Source organism: Chrysoperla carnea, chromosome 1, assembly GCF_905475395.1.
Source record: "Chrysoperla carnea chromosome 1, inChrCarn1.1, whole genome shotgun sequence".
In the NCBI taxonomy this organism is placed as follows: Eukaryota; Metazoa; Arthropoda; class Insecta; order Neuroptera; family Chrysopidae; genus Chrysoperla; species Chrysoperla carnea.
In genome coordinates this window covers 83923669-83937676 of record NC_058337.1, presented here as the reverse complement: position 1 = coordinate 83937676, position 14008 = coordinate 83923669, and the positions used below count along the sequence as shown (strand labels likewise).

The 14008-nt window shown below is 31.4% G+C and overlaps 2 protein-coding genes across 2 annotated transcripts; both read left to right on the top strand.

Moving 5' to 3' along the window:
- Window positions 1-601: 601 nt before the first annotated feature.
- On the top strand, window positions 602-1535 carry LOC123297572 (eukaryotic translation initiation factor 1A, X-chromosomal). The gene has a single exon (XM_044879298.1). The coding sequence runs from the start codon at window positions 805-807 to the stop codon at window positions 1249-1251; it is 447 nt and encodes a 148-aa protein (XP_044735233.1). The 5' UTR covers window positions 602-804; the 3' UTR covers window positions 1252-1535.
- A 1580-nt stretch (window positions 1536-3115) lies between these two features.
- LOC123306033 (DNA-directed RNA polymerase II subunit RPB1) lies at window positions 3116-12686 on the top strand. Its single transcript, XM_044887897.1, has 9 exons — window positions 3116-3213; window positions 4444-4713; window positions 4990-5305; window positions 5627-5918; window positions 5995-6348; window positions 7457-10028; window positions 10642-10845; window positions 10922-11225; window positions 11290-12686. The coding sequence occupies exons 1-9, from the start codon at window positions 3136-3138 to the stop codon at window positions 12630-12632; spliced, it is 5733 nt and encodes a 1910-aa protein (XP_044743832.1). The 5' UTR covers window positions 3116-3135; the 3' UTR covers window positions 12633-12686.
- The last annotated feature ends 1322 nt before the right edge of the window (window positions 12687-14008 follow it).

Sequence of the window (14008 nt, the reverse complement as noted above, 5' to 3'; positions counted from 1 at the left end):
AAAAATTTCACAAAAGTGCGAGTGATTTTGACAAATTATGTTCTTCGCTTTAGAGTAATTTTTTCCATATTATAATAAATAATATCTTTATAAATAATTAAACATGGTAAATTTTTTGTCTGAGACATTTCTGTAGACGAGGAAGTTGACGCAGTTTCATGTTGACATTTTCATACCGTCGATATTCCGCCACAAGGAAAATCTGTAAAGTTTACGAAAAGTCAAACAGTAAACTCATCTTCTAAAATGTAATCCTTATTCTATTTATTGACGAATTTTGACGATTTTTTTACCCTCATCTGTACATATTTCATTTCTCTATGTCTATGATATTTATATTTAGTAAAATTTTTTATGTTTAAATATTTAAAAAGTTATTTTTTAGGTTTAATTTTTATATTATTATTTATTTTATTATTGAAACAATTACTCTAAACCAAAAATATTTGAATATATGCTAAATTAGCAACAAATATCAAATTAGTAAAAAATTTAAAAATTTGAATTTAGTGCTTAAAATAAAAAGGAAAATAAAATGTAATTACGCACATCCGGTGTAGGGAAAATTGCACCATCAATCAATATGCTGGTAAAATAACCAGAATAAAATATTCCTATTAAAATCTAAATTGGCATCGTCAGCCTTGTCACAGCTTTTCTGTGGCATTGGTAATGTAAAAAAAAAAACCTTAAAAAGAAATTTTTAGATCAAAGTGTAATAACTTATGTTTGTAAACATATAAAAGTTAACAAAGTGACAAAAATATTTTTGACGATACCAAAATTGTATTAAGTTAAAACAATATGCCTAAAAATAAAGGAAAAGGAGGTAAAAATCGTAGAAGGGGTAAGAATGAAAATGAAACGGAAAAACGTGAATTGGTATTCAAAGAAGATGGACAAGAGTATGCACAAGTAACAAAAATGTTAGGAAATGGTCGATTAGAGGCCATGTGTTTTGATGGTATCAAAAGGTTATGTCATATTCGTGGAAAATTACGAAAAAAAGTGTGGATCAATCAAGGTGATATTATTTTGATTGGATTACGTGATTATCAAGATGCAAAGGCGGATGTTATATTAAAATATACACCAGATGAGGCACGTAATTTGAAAACTTATGGTGAATTCCCTGAAACTGTACGTATCAATGACACAGTCACCTTCGTCGAAGATGGTTTAGATGAAGATATTGAATTCGGTGATGATATTAGTTCAGCTGATGAAGCCGATCCAGTTGATGGTATCTGATATCCATTATCACATCAATTATTTAAATATTTTTTGTCAAATTTACATTTCGATGTAGCTTCTAGATTATTCGATATCTGTCTGTATAAATATGTATTATAGTAATATTATACATAGAACTATTCAGAATTTTATATCAATTTATGCTTTATATACAAGATTTTTCTCGAAATCGATAATACGAACATTCGAAATGATTTCTATAACATAAAACAGATTTAGAATAATCTTGTTGTTAAAACATAAAAAATGTTAATTTATAATAATTCAGATTTGATTATGTTCCAAATTAAATAAGTTTTTTTAAAGAATATGTTAAAATATTTTGGATATTATTTTTTTTTTAGTTTCTGAATAAAAACAAATTTTCCGTCTTTTTTATATCGATTTATATAATTTATTTTCTAGAAATATTGATTGATTGATTAATGGTTAGTACTTGATAGTGCTGATTGTTATTATTTCTTATATTATTCAAATAAAGGATCATCAAATTAATTCGTTCATTTTTTTAAATTTACTTTAGACAAAAATAGATTTTACTTGTAAGATTTTCAACCACATTATATACATTCGATAAAAAATGCATCAATCTTCAAAAAAACTAATTAATTGTAGAGAGCTTTACTTTGTGGAACTCCATAATTAGGATAAGAAATAAAATTTCCAACTGCAAAGTAAATTGGAAATTTTATTTCTTATCCTTCAAAAAACTGTTTCGATAGTGAGTGTATCTGTAGCAACTTGAATTCGGATTCTATTTATTGCTACTATCTAAAATGGTATCGTAGTATAATGTAATGAATTTACATCTGAATAATGTACTGCGACAGAGTATATTTAAGGTTTAGTTACAATTTTGGGAAATTTAATCTAAAATAAATTTTTTATTAAATATCAAAATGACAAAGATTCGTAAATCGTGAGCTTTCTTTAGTCAACCAAATTTCCAAATATCGGCCAAACCTAATAGATTTTGAAATGAAGCGTGAGGTAAAAGCTATTGATGGATAAATTTTTTATATCCTTCGTATCTCTCTTCAATTATATTTTAAAGTTAGAAGTACTCTATTCGTTTAATTAACACTTCTCGACGGTTCTATGTGGATCGAACTGTTTTTATAATCCTATTTTCACATTAACTTCATTTTTATATTTCGAAGAGGTCTATTCATCACTTAAAATTGTGAAAAATTGGTATTTAGGTCAGGTGTGATGGTAAGTAGGTCAAAATAGAATTTGCAAATATTGAATTAGGTAAGTAAGTAAAAGATAGGAATAGTAGTGCCATAAGTAAATATTTAAAATTTTAAATGCATTAAATATTTTCCAAAGTCGTAAAAATTATCAACTATAATTTAATATTATAAATAAATTTTGGAACTTATTCAAAGTCTATATATAAAATTTAATAAAGTACTCAAGTATTGAAAATGACCTTTGTGGGTAAAATTTATTCCAGAAGATATTGTTTGTAATTTTCAGAGTTTATGGAACGAGTTTGATTTTATTTTCAATGACAGTTTTTTTTAATCCCCAATTGTTAAAAAAAATTTTAACTATGCTTTCGACATGAATAGCTGTTAATAGACAAGATTTTTTAATTAATTTTATGTTACCACTCCTTTATTAAAGAAATAAAATTATGGAATGAATTCGAAACATTTTTCTACATATTTATAAATTAAAATTAATGAATGTATCAATTGCACCATTATCTCCAATTTTTCATATTTTCTTTGCAAGAAAATCACGTGCCAAGTACGAATTTTACAAGTGTGAAGTGTTTTTAAAGGAAAATCACTAATCATAGAGAATAACATCCAGCGATGTATAAATATAAATAGTTTGTGTTTATGGTTTCTACACAATATAGCTGCCAAAATGGCGGCGAGTGATAGCAAGGCTCCATTACGTTTTGTTAAAAAAGTGCAATTTGGAATATTGAGTCCTGATGAAATTGTATGTATTTATCAAGATTATGATTTTTATCATCTAAATTTTGAAAAGTGATATTAATTTTTCAAGAATTTCTTCCGTGTTATAGTTTTTAGCGTATCCTTTTTATGTCAAGTATATGTTGCATTATGTTTGGAAATCCCTGTGTATATAACTTTTCGATTACCTTTCATATTATTAAAAGATGATCAATTAGTAAATTGTGAATTTTCGGATATTTTCTTTTTCCGTACAAATTAATAATGAAGAAAAATTTTGGATAGTGTAGCGTACATTCGTTATTTGCAGTAATTATTGAAATTTGGCTCCATTTTTATTTGAGTAGAAATGCAAATAAGCGTATCAGGCACAATAATTTTCGAGTTTAAAAGTCAAAATTTTCCTGGAATTTATTAATTTCTACATTTATTTTAGAAAATGTTATCGTAAGAGTGGGCTTTAAAATTGAGTGTTTTTCAATAATTGAAAAGTTTGTCCGTTAGTGCTTTTGTACTTACATAAAGCATAAACATACTTAGTCATACATATTTTTACCTCGAAACGAAACAATTTTTGAATTTTGACAATGTATCGTTAGAAATCGAAACATTATGTCCTTCTAAGTTTGGATTATGGTACTTAACTAATTTCTGTGTTGTAAATAAAATTTGTCATGTGTAACGTAATTTTCACATAAACTATTAAATTTGAAGCGAGGTATAGGGCTCAAAAGTTTTAATTTGTTAGGATGAAATGCAATTGAAATTTTGAATGTGCTCATAATCTACACACATTTAATATCCCAAATCTTCCCAAGCGGTGAAACGATGAAAAAATTGTTTTCAGGCTAATTAAAGATGTGAGAAAATGTTAGTATTTTTTGGTAGCTCGCATTAGAAGAGAGACGGTGTTGTTTTAAGCAAATTTTATAACTGCACACATTTTCATTGTTGTGCATTTCTAAAATTTTTAGAATTGCACCAATCGGAAATAGAACCGCAATATTATCTTAGAAATGTACGTTAAATAGTGTAGGAGTGTCTATATACGATATCATAATTTTGAAAGATGTATTAATAATAATTATATACAATAAAAAATCCAAATTTGGTATTCAAAAATTTGTTCGAGTAGTAAAATGAAAAGAATCTCATTAAAAAGTGACATGAAAATTAGATACGTTTTTAAAAATTTTATATTTATTAAGATTTTTTTTAATCAATTCTTTTAACACGAAATGTTTTGTGATTTTAGCGGCGTATGTCTGTTACCGATGGCGGTATACGTTTTCCAGAAACCATGGAAGGAGGACGTCCAAAATTGGGCGGTCTCATGGATCCACGACAAGGAGTTATTGATAGAAATTCACGATGCCAAACGTGTGCGGGAAATATGTCTGAATGTCCTGGACATTTTGGACATATAGATCTATCAAAACCAGTCTTTCATGTCGGTTTTATTACCAAAACAATTAAAATATTGCGATGTGTTTGTTTTTACTGCAGTAAACTGTTAGTCAGCCCTGTAAGTTTAAAAATTTTTAACATTTAAAAGTGCCAAGTTTTGAAAATGGAATTCAATAGAAAATACACGCTTTTAATGTTTCAACGAGATTATAAAAGTTAAAGTAAATTATCACAGTTATGATTTTCAAAAAATATACCCATTCGATTCATCTTTACCTAATAAAATAATTAAATTTGAAACATTAGAAACTTCTACGAAAACAAAAAAATGCCCAAGTCATAATTTATTTCATCTAACCGGAATATTGTTTTGAAATGAAATTTATTTTTCTAGACAAATCCTAAAATTAAAGAAATTGTAATGAAATCCAAAGGACAGCCACGTAAACGATTGGCCTTTGTATACGATTTATGCAAAGGTAAAAATATTTGTGAAGGTGGTGATGAAATGGATATTAATAAAGAAGATGATGGTAGAGGAATAAGTACAGCGAAACAAACTCACGGAGGTTGTGGTCGCTATCAACCAAATATTAGACGTGCTGGATTAGATTTAACAGCTGAGTGGAAACACGTTAATGAAGATTCGCAAGAGAAAAAAATCCCATTAAGTGCAGAACGAGTTTGGGAAATTCTTAAACATATTACAGGTAAAATTTTTAAACGTGCAAAAATGATACTGAAATAGAAGCTATCTTAATCAAGCTAGCGGAAAAAAAAATGAAACTGCCAATAAAAATTTGCTGTTAAACGTTTTTAAAGTATGTACAAATCGAAAAAGCTTAAAAATTTCTGCACGGCGTACGCCGGAATTGATAAATTTCTTGGCTACTGTTTTCAATTTGAAAAATTTAAATAGACTTAAATCTTTAAAAACTCATCAAATCATAACTTCACATAGCGCTTCTGTCTCAATTGGAGATTGTTTGAAAAACTTCTTTATCTAAATGGTTTATTTATTTTTTTTTTAGACGAAGAATGTTTTATATTGGGTATGGATCCAAAATTTGCTAGACCTGATTGGATGATTGTAACTGTCCTACCAGTTCCTCCATTACCTGTACGACCAGCTGTTGTTATGTATGGCAGTGCTAAAAATCAAGACGATTTAACACACAAACTTTCAGATATTATAAAATCGAACAATGAATTAGCTCGAAATGAACAAGCGGGTGCAGCTGCACATGTTATTTCCGAAAATATTAAAATGTTACAATTTCATGTTGCAACACTTGTTGATAATGACATGCCAGGTTTGCCAAGGTTTGTATCTATTTTATAATGCAAATAAAAATTTATAATTTAAAATTTTTTAAAACAATTTGTTTTTGATTTTTAGAGCAATGCAGAAATCTGGTAAACCATTAAAAGCGATTAAAGCCCGATTAAAGGGAAAAGAAGGACGTATTCGTGGTAATTTGATGGGTAAACGTGTTGATTTTTCAGCACGTACTGTAATTACACCGGATCCAAATTTACGTATTGATCAAGTCGGCGTACCACGTTCAATTGCACAAAATTTAACATTCCCGGAAATTGTAACGCCATTCAATATCGATAAAATGATGGAATTAGTACAGCGTGGTAATTCACAATATCCTGGTGCTAAATATATTGTTCGTGATAATGGTGAACGTATTGATTTAAGGTTTCATCCAAAACCATCAGATTTACATTTACAATGTGGCTACAAGTAAGTAATTTTCATTTTTTAAGGAAATATAAGAGAACATTATTTAGTTTTACGAAAAAATCGTGCATAATTTATAGCAGATTACATGATTAAATAATTTGTATCGAAATCTAAGACAAATAATATTCAAAACTAAAAAAAAAACAAGTGAAAACAAACAATTGACTGAGTTAATTGTTAAAATACCATGTATAGACAGTGTTGATGAAGCAATCGTTTGTTTTTTGACGTCACGTTAATAAAAAAAGATATCCACTTTTAAATAGCTACACACACACTGATATTCCCATATTAATGCATACTATAAAATTTGCACCTAATAAGCGCCCTCGTGGGTAAACAGTAAAGTTTACAAAAAAATTTTTCAAACAAAAGTTGTTTATTTTTTTATAAAGAACATTTTTTACATTTAAACTTTTGTTCTATCTCTAACGGTTTACAAGATGGATCCTACGGACCCAAGACCCAATTGACCCATATTGCTCATTTACGAACTTGAACTCAGTTTTTAGGTCCTGAGTACGCTATAAAAATTTCATCTTGATATCTCTTTTCGTTTTTGAGTTATCGTGTCCATAGACGGACGGACAACCGGAAATGGACTAATTAGGTGATTCTATGAACACCTATACCAAAATTTGTTTCGTAGCATGAATATTTTTAGGCGTTACAAACTTTGGACTAAACTTAATATACTATGTATATTTCATATATACATGGTATAAAAATAATAATAGTTACTACTGGAAAAAATTGAACGAAACTGTTATAGTCTAAGAACCGGTATAAGGTCGAACTTTAACCATATGATAACCGGATGAGACATATTTTTTATGAAATTTTATTGATTTATAAACACGACTATGATAGCTTATCTATCGAAAAGTGTTAATGGCCATTTATAATTAAAATAATTTTAGTAAATTTTTCCATAGACGGTTTTTGCAGGCAAGCCTATACCATTATTTTCGCAATTAAATTAGTGACTGCACTAAAATTATGAAACACTTTTTAACCCCTATGTAACAGACCGTAATAAAATATTGAATAGATTTACATTTACTTACATTTTTCAGTGTTTTTAATCGCATATTTTATTTTTCTGCAGAGTTGAACGACATATTAAAGATGGTGACTTAGTTATTTTCAATCGACAACCTACTTTGCACAAGATGAGTATGATGGGTCACAGAGTTAAAGTACTACCATGGTCAACATTTCGAATGAACTTATCATGTACCTCACCATACAATGCTGATTTCGATGGTGATGAAATGAATTTACATGTTCCGCAGAGTATGGAAACGAGAGCTGAAGTTGAAAATATTCATATTACCCCGCGACAAATTATTACACCACAAGCTAACAAACCCGTCATGGGTATTGTACAAGATACGTTAACAGCTGTACGAAAAATGACTAAACGTGATGTATTTATTGAAAAAGAGCAAATTATGAACATTTTAATGTTCTTGCCAATTTGGGATGGTAAAATGCCACAACCGGCCATATTAAAACCAAAACCGTTATGGACGGGAAAACAAATCTTTTCTTTAATTATTCCTGGTAATGTCAATTTAATTCGTACACATTCCACACATCCTGATGATGAAGATGATGGGCCATATAAATGGATATCACCAGGAGATACAAAAGTTATGGTCGAACACGGCGAATTAATAATGGGAATTTTATGTAAAAAGACACTTGGTGCTTCAGCGGGTTCGTTGCTTCACGTTTGTTTCTTGGAACTTGGACATGAAGTTTGTGGATTGTTTTATGGTAATATTCAAACAGTAATTAACAACTGGCTTTTATTAGAAGGTCACAGCATTGGTATTGGGGATACTATTGCTGATCCTCAAACATATTTAGAAATTCAAAATTCCATCAAGAAAGCTAAAGAGGATGTAATAGAAGTTATCCAAAAAGCTCACAATATGGAATTGGAACCGACTCCTGGTAATACGTTGCGACAGACTTTCGAGAATCAAGTAAACAGAATATTGAACGATGCTCGTGACAAAACTGGTGGTTCTGCTAAAAAATCACTTACTGAATACAATAACTTAAAGGCTATGGTCGTTGCTGGTTCTAAAGGTTCAAATATTAATATCTCTCAGGTTATTGCTTGTGTGGGACAACAAAACGTCGAAGGTAAACGAATTCCATTTGGTTTCCGTAAACGCACATTACCACATTTTATCAAAGATGATTACGGTCCTGAATCTAGAGGATTCGTCGAAAATTCATATCTTGCCGGTTTAACACCTTCTGAATTCTATTTCCACGCTATGGGAGGTCGTGAAGGTCTTATTGATACCGCTGTAAAAACTGCTGAAACTGGGTATATCCAACGTCGTCTTATAAAGGCTATGGAAAGTGTAATGGTAAATTATGATGGTACGGTACGTAATTCAGTAGGTCAACTTATTCAGTTACGTTACGGTGAAGACGGTTTGTGCGGAGAGATGGTAGAATTTCAAACAATGCCTACTATTAAATTATCCAATCGTGCATTTGAACGACGATTTAAATTTGATCCATCAAACGAACGATATTTACGGCGTATATTTTCTGAAGATGTTATTAAACAATTACTGGGTAGTGGTGGAGATGTTATCCAAGAATTAGAACGTGAATGGGAACAATTAGTTAAAGATCGTGAAACTTTACGACAAATTTTCCCAAGTGGTGAGAACAAAGTTGTACTACCATGTAATTTACAGCGAATGATTTGGAATGTACAGAAAATTTTTCATATTAATAAACGTGCTCCAACTGATTTGAGTCCGTTACGTGTCATACAAGGAGTTCGTGATCTATTGAAGAAGTGTGTTATTGTAGCCGGTGAAGATCATTTATCAAAACAAGCCAATGAGAACGCTACACTTTTATTCCAGTGTCTTATACGATCCACACTTTGTACTAAATGTGTATCCGAAGATTTCCGATTAAGTTCCGAAGCATTTGAATGGTTGATTGGAGAAATTGAAACTCGATTCCAACAAGCACAATGCGCACCAGGTGAAATGGTTGGTGCGTTAGCTGCACAAAGTTTGGGTGAACCTGCTACTCAAATGACATTGAACACTTTCCATTTTGCTGGTGTATCGTCCAAAAACGTAACCCTTGGTGTACCACGTCTAAAAGAAATTATTAATATCAGTAAAAAACCAAAAGCTCCATCTCTAACCGTATTTTTAACTGGCGCAGCTGCACGTGATGCAGAAAAAGCTAAGAATGTTTTATGTCGATTGGAACATACCACATTAAGAAAAGTTACTGCGAATACGGCTATTTATTACGATCCAGACCCACAAAATACAGTCATCACTGAAGATCAAGAGTTCGTTAATGTTTATTATGAAATGCCTGACTTCGATCCAACAAGGATATCACCTTGGTTGCTACGTATAGAATTAGATCGTAAACGTATGACAGATAAAAAATTGACTATGGAACAAATTGCTGAGAAAATTAACGCTGGATTTGGTGATGACTTAAATTGTATATTTAACGATGACAATGCTGAAAAACTAGTGTTACGTATTCGAATCATGAACTCTGATGACGGAAAATTTGGTGGAGAAGGTGGCGAAGAAGAAGTGGATAAAATGGAGGATGATATGTTCTTGCGTTGTATTGAAGCTAATATGCTTAGTGATATGACATTGCAGGTAATTGTGATTTAATGTGGAATTTGTTCCTTTGGCAGTAAGGAGCCGACCATAAATTACGTCATATAAATTGTCACACGAACCCACATTTCGTTGACCCTTTCCCTCCCTAACGTGTAATTTATGGAGGGCCACTAAAGCTTAATTTAGAGAATGCATGAGTTAATCAGAATTTTCGTTCAAAAGCAAAGAGAAATTGGTACTATTTTTCACAGTAGTTAGAATTTTGTATGTCAACAAATTGACGCAGTCACTACCTTCTAATTGATAAATATCACATTTTTACGATAAGAGAAAATGTATCATATTCACGTATAATGCTTACCTTCATTCTATTTTGAATTGATCCAAGATTTCAAATCTAAGACGGTTGTTGAATCTGATTTAGTATTATTTAAATTCCGCGAGTGTTCTTTTTATTATTCAGTTAATTGATTATGTTTTTACCCAATTTGAATTGAAGTAATTATCGAGAAAAAAAATTAGTAATTTGCAAGGATAATATGTATTTTAATATTTCTAAGTGAATAGTGTATTGAATCTGTCGAATGGAACAATTTTCGATAGAGTACGAAAACACAAGACAATGTTACTTACTATTTAATTTTTGCAGGGAATTGAAGCTATTGCCAAAGTATACATGCATTTACCACAAACAGACAGTAAAAAAAGAATTGTTATTACCGATACTGGTGAATTTAAAGCAATCGCTGAGTGGCTTTTGGAAACTGATGGTACTTGTATGATGAAAGTATTATCTGAACGTGATGTAGATCCCGTACGAACATTTAGTAACGATATTTGTGAAATTTTCTCTGTAAGTTTCGAAATTATTCGCTATCGATCAAAATTTTGCGGTAACTAGAATTAATTAATTTATTTCCCATTTCTAGGTATTGGGTATTGAAGCTGTACGTAAATCTGTAGAGAAAGAAATGAACGCTGTATTGCAGTTTTATGGTCTTTACGTAAACTATCGACATCTTGCTTTGCTTTGTGACGTAATGACAGCTAAAGGTCACTTGATGGCTATCACACGTCACGGTATTAATCGACAAGATACTGGTGCACTTATGAGATGTTCCTTCGAAGAAACTGTAGATGTGTTGATGGATGCTGCTAGTCATGCTGAAGTTGATCCTATGCGTGGTGTATCTGAAAATATTATCATGGGTCAATTACCGCGAATGGGAACAGGTATGTGCATAATTTATTTTTTTGCGTTAGAAAGTGTGATGATTAATTTGATTTGTTTTCACAGGTTGTTTCGATTTATTACTTGATGCTGAAAAATGTAAAGCCGGTATTGAGTTACCTCTGGGTATTGGAATGGGAGGTGGATTAGGAATTGGTATGGGTGGAATGGGTGGAATGTTCTTTGGAACACAAGCAACACCAAGTATATCACCCGGTACACCATGGACTATGGGTACTCCATCTTATGCATCTGCCGGGTGGTCACCAGGACAAGGTCTTGGTTCTGGTATGACACCAGGTGGACCAAGCTTTTCACCAAGTGCTGCTAGTGATGCATCTGGTATGAGTCCTGCGTATGCCTCACCGTTTTCACCTGGTCAAATTTCCAGTCCAATGTCACCATATGTGCCATCTGGAGGTGGACAATCTCCAAATTATTCACCTTCAAGTCCATCATTCCCACCGACTTCACCAAGTATGACACCTACATCGCCTGGCTATAGTCCAACTTCACCATCGTACTCTCCGACTTCACCGAATTATTCTCCAGCTTCACCAAGTTATTCACCAACTTCTCCTTCATATTCACCAACATCTCCAAGCTATTCTCCAACGTCTCCATCATATTCTCCTACATCACCTTCATATTCTCCTACATCACCATCTTATTCACCTACTTCTCCTTCTTATTCCCCGACGTCTCCGTCATATTCACCGACTTCTCCTTCGTATTCACCTACAAGTCCTTCATATTCTCCTACCTCACCATCTTATTCGCCTACCTCACCTAGTTATTCACACACGTCACCATCATATTCACCAACATCTCCCAGCTATTCTCCAACAAGTCCTTCTTATTCACCAACGTCACCCAGCTACTCTCCAACTTCACCATCGTATTCTCCATCAAGCCCACGCTATACACCAGCTTCACCAAGCTATTCTCCAACGTCACCAAGTTATTCGCCATCATCTCCACAATATTCACCAGCTTCACCAAGCTACTCACCATCGTCACATAAATATTCACCAACAAGTCCTAGTTATTCTCCAACATCTCCATCATTTGCTGGAGGTAGTCCTCAATATTCACCTACATCACCGAGCTATTCTCCAACATCTCCAAGCTATTCTCCTTCATCTCCACAACATACACCAGCAGCCAGTACAAGATATTCACCATCATCTCCAAATTATTCCCCATCAAGTCCCAGTTATTCTCCAGCCTCGCCACAATATTCACCAACAGGAAGCTCAAAATATTCACCAACATCCCCAACATACACACCAACGTCTCCTTCTTATAGTCCAGCTAGTCCTGCTTATAGCCCAGCACAATCACCTAGATATTCACCCAATTTCCCTAGCTATTCGCCAACAAGCCCTACTCATGATCCTGATAATTAAATATAAGATTTGGAGGGTGTCTTTTCTTTTAGTTTAAATTAATTAATTAAATCTTAATTATAATACAAGTAGAGTAATTAATATGTTTTATAAAAATTTATTGTATGAATGTGAGTGTTGGCTTAACAAAAATTTTCGATGTTCCGATTTTTAAAAAATGAAAAAAGATCTTTGATTATTTATGAAGTTAAAATATATAAAAGGAAATAACGGTGTATTAATTACAACTCCATATTAACTTCTTGAAACTTGTTGAGACTTTACGTTCAGAATTTATCTATCGCTCAAATAAATTTGTTATGTTAGTGGTATTAATCTTAACAGCAATTACTTAATTTTATGACTTATTCCAATTTTGAATGAATTGAATGAGAGATTTTATGAATTGAGTGCCCTTATTGAGTGGTCGTTGAAGCATGATCTACCTATCAGTTTACTTATAGATTTTGAACGTAAATAATAATTGAATGGAAACAATGAAAATAAATTTGTTTTTAATGAAAATGAGAACTCGAAATAAGTCGACACTGTGATGATTTATTGTTAGAATTGTTTTTAATTATTTTTTTAATATATTTGAGATAACTCTTAAGTCAAAAAAAAAATTTATATAGAATTGAAAAAAGTGAATTTAAAAGCAAAACAAAATACTTTGTATTTTTCTATATAAAAAAAACGAATTTCGTTATAGAATTTTTATTATTAGAGGGGTATGTTATTGTAACGGAACTTCTGTACAATTTAATATGCTTAATAAAAATACAAGTTGATTTAAAAAAATATAATTTGAATTATTTTCTGCCTGTTACGACAATTATTTTTTATTTCAGGTACATTAATATAGCCAGTAAATAAACTGTGTTGAAAAGGATGTATGCTAATTAAATCGGAGAAAGTTGAAAATAGTTTTAATTTTTTCAATTACATCATGTATATAGATTTTTTTGAAGTTTGCTTATGTTAATGCCACACGAGAAGTGTTCTCAATGTAAAATGTATTATAGCGGTTTGATATTTAAAATAAGGTTACAGTATCTATTGATCCCTTAAAACTCTCCCTTGAAACAATTATAGCCATCTAACAATGTATTATTTAATACAGCGGAATTCCGCGCCCGTATTACCGCAACTCGTGCTACCCTGTACCCGTGGCTAAAAACATCACACAAAACAACAAATTTCGTGGAAAAGTGGTGAAAAAAAATCAAAAGTTCTTAAATTAATATTAGGAGAACATGTATTAAAAATACTAATTGTATGTCTAGAGTAAGAGAGCATCTGTAAAAAGCATGTTTTTTCTTAAGAGGTACATTTTTTGACCGTGGGTATATTTTTCGTCAAACCTAGACATAATCAAATAAATAAATAAAAAAGAC